Genomic DNA, 6,273 nt, shown 5'->3' on the forward strand with positions numbered 1-6,273 from the left:
AAAAAAAAAAAATCCATGCACACAATGATTTACGACTGAAACAAGGAAGTGACGGGGCCGCAAAATGCCTCCCTATTTTACACAATGGGAACTTCCACTTGAATAATCACCCGGGCAGAAACAGAAATGAAACTTATCTCTTAAGACGCAGGCTGGTAAAGAAGGTTTAGTCAAGCGGAGGCGCATATCATTACAGCCAAATTCCACCTAATGTGTAATCTTTCCTTTGTGGAGTTTGTAATAGCCTTTAACTGTCCTCTCCCAGGATCCCTGTCAGAAAGCCCTGAGAACTGGCTGTATAATGTAGCAGTGAATGGGCCCTTTCATCAGCGCTTGGCCATGAAAGTGGACCAGAGTGGCTCCAATTGAAAGCTATTACAGCTAAGGAAATCAATTGAATAAATGTGCGCAGCATGCACGATGCGTGGGCGGGAGCCGGTTCAGGTACCCTGACTCTGGCTTCCTGTCCGCCCGCCCGCTCCTGCTGCTACCGCAGCAATCTCCCGCTGCGAAGAATTCCTCCAAAATCCAACGGGGTCGAAGGTCGGGATGCCAGAGGAGCCTCTATCGCTCTGCAGCAGCAGCGGCGGCAGCAGCAGCAGTCTGAGACTTTGTATTAATGTGTGGGTGTGAGTTTTGCGCTGCTGTGGGTGGATGCATATCGATCGCAAACAAGGGAGCGCCTAAGGTCGGGTTCACCGCGTCCGTCTGCAACGCAACTGCAAAGCCACAATCCAGGTATGGATTGACACCGTGGAACTCGCCAGCGCTGCCTCTGCTGCGCTCCGCAAACAGCTGCTCTGACACGTGTGTGCATTCCTGAGTCTGCAGCACAGCAGCCCCCCCCCCCCATCCCCAACTGCAAAGCATCACCGGTCGGCTCTCAGCCGCTGGAAACGAGCTACTCACGTCGGGCCGCCGCATATAAACGTAGCCTCGAAGAGCTAAGTGAGGGCTTTTTTTTTTTTTTTTTTTCTTGCCAAGAATGGGCCGGCACCCAAATGGGCTTACGTTAGATTAAACTGAGAGGCATCAGTCTGATGAAATTTAAACAGGCAGCTGAATCATAACGGGGGGGGGGGGGGGGGGGGGGGGGAAGGGAAAAAAATGCTTTGAATTTATCGGCTTCGCCGCGCTGCCAAATGCCATCAGTGGTCGAGGAATCCGAGCACTGGTTCGGGAGACGCAAAAAAACAAAACAAAACAAAAAAACAAAAGACAGAGTCAAAGGACAAGCGAAGAAGTGTGGAAAATCACCGAGATTCACATGGCAGGCCGAAGGAAACCTGCCCGCTGAATGGCGCGGCGTCGGAGGTGCTGGAAATGAAACGGGCCGTTGGGATTTGATCGAAAATAAATCAACCGCGAAACAGGTTACGGGGAATAAAATGGGGACCCGCAGCCAAAGTCCGACCAGCAGCGCCGCCGAGCCTCCGAGGGGGCCGACGGGGTCGCGTCCACAGGGGGGGGGGGGGGAAGAGAAGCCAAGAGGAGCAGAAGGCGGGCCGTCCACAGACAACTGGAATTCTTAGATAATGGATGGCGGGCATGTCTCCATCCAGGTGACACGCGGAGCCAGAGGCATCCTGGGAACCCTCTGGAGGGCAACGCAGCGCGGCAGAGGGAAGGATGACGAATGGAATCGACAAGTGCATGCTTGCGATGTTTTCTTTCGGGCTCTCTCTTTTCTGCCGTTGTCAGCTCGCGCATGACAGTTGGAGGTTCACGTCAAGTTCAAGGAGGAAATCACTTCCTCCGTCAGCCCCCCCCCCCGAAAAAAACAAAAAAACAAAAAAACAAAACACACATTCAGCTGGAGCTCCGTCTTCACCCCGCAGTCGGACCGCCCCGATCGATCCGGCGGAAACACGGGGAGGTTACCTTTGCGTGAATTTTCCCTGTCCTTTCCATCCCCCCCCCCATACGCAAACACACACCCAATGTCGACAGGTGCTGTTTTCACATGCCCGGGGTTTATCCAAGCTATTCACGAAGGCACGGGTTGATAAATGTCACTCACGGGGAGAGGTGAGCAATCCGCTTCTTCAAATATCAAACGCAGCTGTCTGTCTAAGAAAGCAAAAAAAAAACAACAAAACGTGGCACGCATTTCACTACAGCTGGCGATCCTCAGGTGGGTGTCATTAATTAGCACCTTGACAAAAAAAAAAAAGCAAAAACAAAACAAACAGATCTCACAAGCTGGACATAATCAAAAGGAAGACGACCCCGAGGGCAGCAGCTTCTACAAAATTGAGGCGATAATTGACCCATTACGGCTGGTGGACTCGCAGAGAATCACTTAATTAAAGCAAACTTGCACAGTCTGTGACTAAACGACAACAACAACACAAGGTGCTCTTCCAACACAGAACGGTCCTCCTGGCAAGGCAAGGTCACCCTGACAAGGATGGTGAGAAAAAAAACAAAACAAACAAACATCAACTTTCACTTAATTTGCACCGAGTGCAGCGTGCAAATCGAACGTGTCCGTGCATATCCTGGTACCGGCTGCACCGCTCCCACGGAGAGAGGCTGCAGAGGAGGGGGGGGGAGGGGGGTAAATTCCTTCCTTGTAAGAAAAGAAAAAAAAAAAAAAAAAGTAGGGAGAGCAGAAGGAGGTGGTTTGAGGAGGGGGGTGGGGGTGGGGGGGGGGGAGTTGTCTACAGAGCTAATAGACTGTCCGGAGATCTTTTTACTTCATGCTTGAAAGGGAGCGGGGAGGTTGAAGTGGAGGCTAAAAGCCAGTCATGTACCGGGACATAAAAAGGTCAGTTAACTGGGACCTGCAGCGGAGGGTCTTCGCGGTGCTCGCAGGCAGCGATGCTTAGCCGGTATTTTTTTTTTTTTCCTTTCCTTTCCTTTCCTTTCTTTTTTTCTTGGCCGAGGATTAACCATTAAACTTACGCTCGGGTGAATGGGAAATACATCATCTCTTATCGTCTCGTTGACCCCCGCCATCCCTGCTGCCCGAGAGACTTTAAACTTCTCCTGCAAACCAATGGCAAAAGTTGCGTTTTATTGCTCATTTATAGATCCGGCTCAATTCCCTGAGACGGTGCCGAAGCCAATTCCAATGTGTTTTACACAATGGCAAATTAAAAGGAATCTGAATCTGAATCTGAATCTGAATCTGAATCTGAAGCTAAGAGGTGGCGTGTGAAATGAAGACATTTTTGACGCTGACGTTTAAAAACAGGCCGACTTTCACTTGTTAGAGGGGGGTGGGGGGGGTTGTTGAACGCGAACTCAAGGAAAAAGGGGGGGTGGGGGGGGGAGAGAGAGAGAGAGAGATCGGTGTGCTAATGGGAAGGAGTGGAATCAATCGGTCTCTCCCGCCCCCTCCAACTCTCAGCGGGGATGAACACACACTGTGCGCCAAAGCGTGAGAACCCGGGAGGACTTCAGCTGACAGTGGCTGACAGCGAGCCGAGTCTGGTGCACAAAAAGCTTGAGTCCGGTCCACACACACACACACACACACACACACACACACACACACACACACACACACACACACACACACACACACACAAACACACACACACACCGAAAGGAAAAAAAAAATAATAATAAAAAATAATGCGCAATGTGCTTACTTGTCATACTCGGCGTTGTCCTTGTCGCAGCGGGCGTCCTTGTGCTTCTGCCAGTCCTTGCCGTGCTTGCAGGTAGTGAGCAGCACCACGTCCTCCGCGTTGTGGACGTGGTGTAAGGCATTCCGGGTGTCCGAGCCGATGCCCGTCAGGTAGCGCTTCCCCTTGAACACCAGCGCGTACTTTCGAAAAGGCGGGATGGAGTTGTACTTGAGGTAGCCCCTCTCCCCCCCGGTCCTCGGGTGCTCCTTGGAGAAGAGCGGGATGGACACGTCGAAGTTGGGCCTGAAGTTCTCCGTGCTGATGCTCGCCTTGGCCAACATGGCCTGGCCGATGTCGAAGCCCAGGTCTTCCGTGTAGTCCGGCCATGTGCCCGAGTACAAGTTAAATATGAGGTGGTTCCTGCCGTCGTTCCAGAGGGGCAGGTTCTGGACCTTGGTCCTCAGGTTGTGGACATATTGCGGGGACAGCTGGTCCCGGTCCAGGGTGTCCAGACTCAGGACGAACAGGCAAGCCTGTCCGGGGTCCGAGGTGTAGAACCTCGAGCCCTCGATGGTGGATAGGATATTCTGGTAGCTCTCCGAGATCTTCTCGCCCTTCTGCTGCGGGTAAACGTAAACTTTGAACGCGTTCTTCTGGCACAGGGAGAAGTCGAAGCACGAGTCCATGCGGCACCGCTTGGCCCGGTACACGCTCGTGTTGACGTCCCTCTTCTGCCTGGGGGAGATGTGCAGGTTGTACTCCTCGGTGTCAGTCTGGTCCCAGGGCAGGAAGGGGTGTAAGGGGTCCGAGAAGTGGGGCCAGGGCTGGTCGGGCCGGTAGCCGCTCCTGCCGCGCTCATGCCGGCTCCTGCCCGTCGCTGGAAGTTGAACCCCGCCGAGGGAGAAGAGAAGCAGCAGACACGCACCGGCGGAGAGCAGGATCAGGTAGCGTTTTTTGGCCTGCATGTGTCCTGGGAGCCGGGGGCGAGCTGCGTGCAAAGATGAAGAAGAAGGAGGAGAAGGAGGAGGAGGAGGAGGAGAAGAGATGCAAAGTGGCCCGAAGTGAGGCTCTCACCGACCCCGGCGGCACCGCTCCATCCTCCGGCGGCCACCAAGGATCCCCAACCCCCCGTGCGCGTACTCGGTTCGGTTCGGATCCAGCGACTGATCCAGCGCATGTGGGCAAAATTTGGGTCCCTCTTCAGAAGTAGCGTGCCGTGTGTCTCCCTCTTCCTCTGCGGAGTTTCACCATGTCCCACGGCGGTCGCAGCACCTGAGAGGAATCGATCCGATCCGACCCGATCCGACCCGATCCGCGCAGAGCCACGCCGAGCTTCGTACGGTACGGACACACAAATCACACGGAGCGACTATCCTCCTCCCGTGCGCCTCTTCTCGGCTTCATTCAGGCTGAAGAAAGGGTCCGGCAGCCGCTTTCGTGGGGATGAAGGAACTCTGAATCCTCTCGAACCGAGAAGCGGCAGGAGTCCCAGAGGCTCCCCCCCCCCGCTCAGAGAGGTCTACCCCCGGCTTTAACTGCACATTGACCGGCGAGGTGAGGATCCCAACGCCTCCCAGCGAGGGTGGTTTTGCTGATACCCTTCCCCGCTGCTGCTTCTTCTTCTTCTTCTTCTTCTTCTTCTTCTTCTCCTTCTTCTTCTCCTTCTTCTTTTATCGCTCCATGATTCCGTTTGAAACACCCTGTTCCCACAAAAAAAATATTAATAACAATAAAGAAATGTGTGAGAGAGGAGGAGAAGCGGCGCGGCGGAGATGGGCGCTCAGAGGTACAACTGTAACCAGACGAATCCCTGCATTTCTCTCCTTATTCTTCTCAAGCTTCCCCTGCTCGGAACGCGGCGATGCGCGGCACAAAGCTGCTCGGCGGGCAGCCTTGGAAGTTCCCCCCGGTCCAAGCGAGGGGGGAAGCGGCGCCGAGCTCGGAGCGGCTCAGCGGCGGGAGGAAAAAACGCTGCCTGCCGTCGGGATTCCTGGGTCCGAGTGTCCAATTACCGAGTGCTCAGTTGTTCCGATTGTTAGACGGTAACATTCCAATCCCGACACGACGGCAGCTGACGTTCGTCCCATCGACGGCGCCGGCGCCGCTGATTGGCCCGTGCGTGCCGGAGGAAGAGGCGGGACTTAAGGGGAAACGCACCCATTCATAACCGGAGAGCTCCGCATTTGCTGGGGCGGGGGGGAGAAAAGCTGCGTCTGTGGCAGTTGTGAGAAAGTCCGTGTCGAAATAAGCTTTTTAATCTTATAATCGAGGTGACTCGCCAGTTTGGATGGGGACCATTGAATCAATAATTCATTTTCAGAGTTTATTAGATTCCCCCCCCCCACTCAATCCTTAAGTAGTTCTACACAATAAGCTGAATCAAACTGCAAGATGTGCAACTCTATACTAAAACGGAATGCACCAAAACATAAAACAAAAGATGAAAACGATAAAAAATAAAAGGACAGATTACTATCTTGCAGAACTGTAGCACAAATGATTTTGGTTCATCTAAATCTTTTTTCTTTTTTTTTTTTTTTTTTAATGCAAGCAGTTTATGAGACAATATGTCAAGGAAGTGAAGCAACTCACCTTGACAAAAAAAAAAAAAAAAAACAGAATTGCACATGCAATAATTGTATACGTTCCGAAGTAAACACATATATGTATTAACACTTTAAACTTATGGCATTGG

At 52.8% G+C, this 6,273-nt stretch overlaps 1 protein-coding gene across 1 annotated transcript in view; it reads right to left on the bottom strand.

The window, feature by feature from the left end:
- The window catches only part of ext1b (exostosin glycosyltransferase 1b), a 113,085-nt gene extending 107,387 nt beyond the window's left edge, over positions 1-5,698 (bottom strand). The window contains exon 1 of the mRNA XM_076012042.1: positions 3,600-5,698. Coding sequence (XP_075868157.1) covers positions 3,600-4,543 — 944 coding nt within the window. The 5' untranslated portion in view covers positions 4,544-5,698. The remainder of the gene's footprint in view (positions 1-3,599) is intronic.
- Between the last annotated feature and the right edge of the window lie 575 nt (positions 5,699-6,273).

The sequence above is a fragment of the Nelusetta ayraudi genome, unplaced genomic scaffold (assembly GCF_046127955.1).
Source record: "Nelusetta ayraudi isolate G7.1 ecotype Tasmania unplaced genomic scaffold, CSIRO-AGI_Nayr_v1 ptg000135l, whole genome shotgun sequence".
Taxonomy (NCBI): Eukaryota; Metazoa; Chordata; class Actinopteri; order Tetraodontiformes; family Monacanthidae; genus Nelusetta; species Nelusetta ayraudi.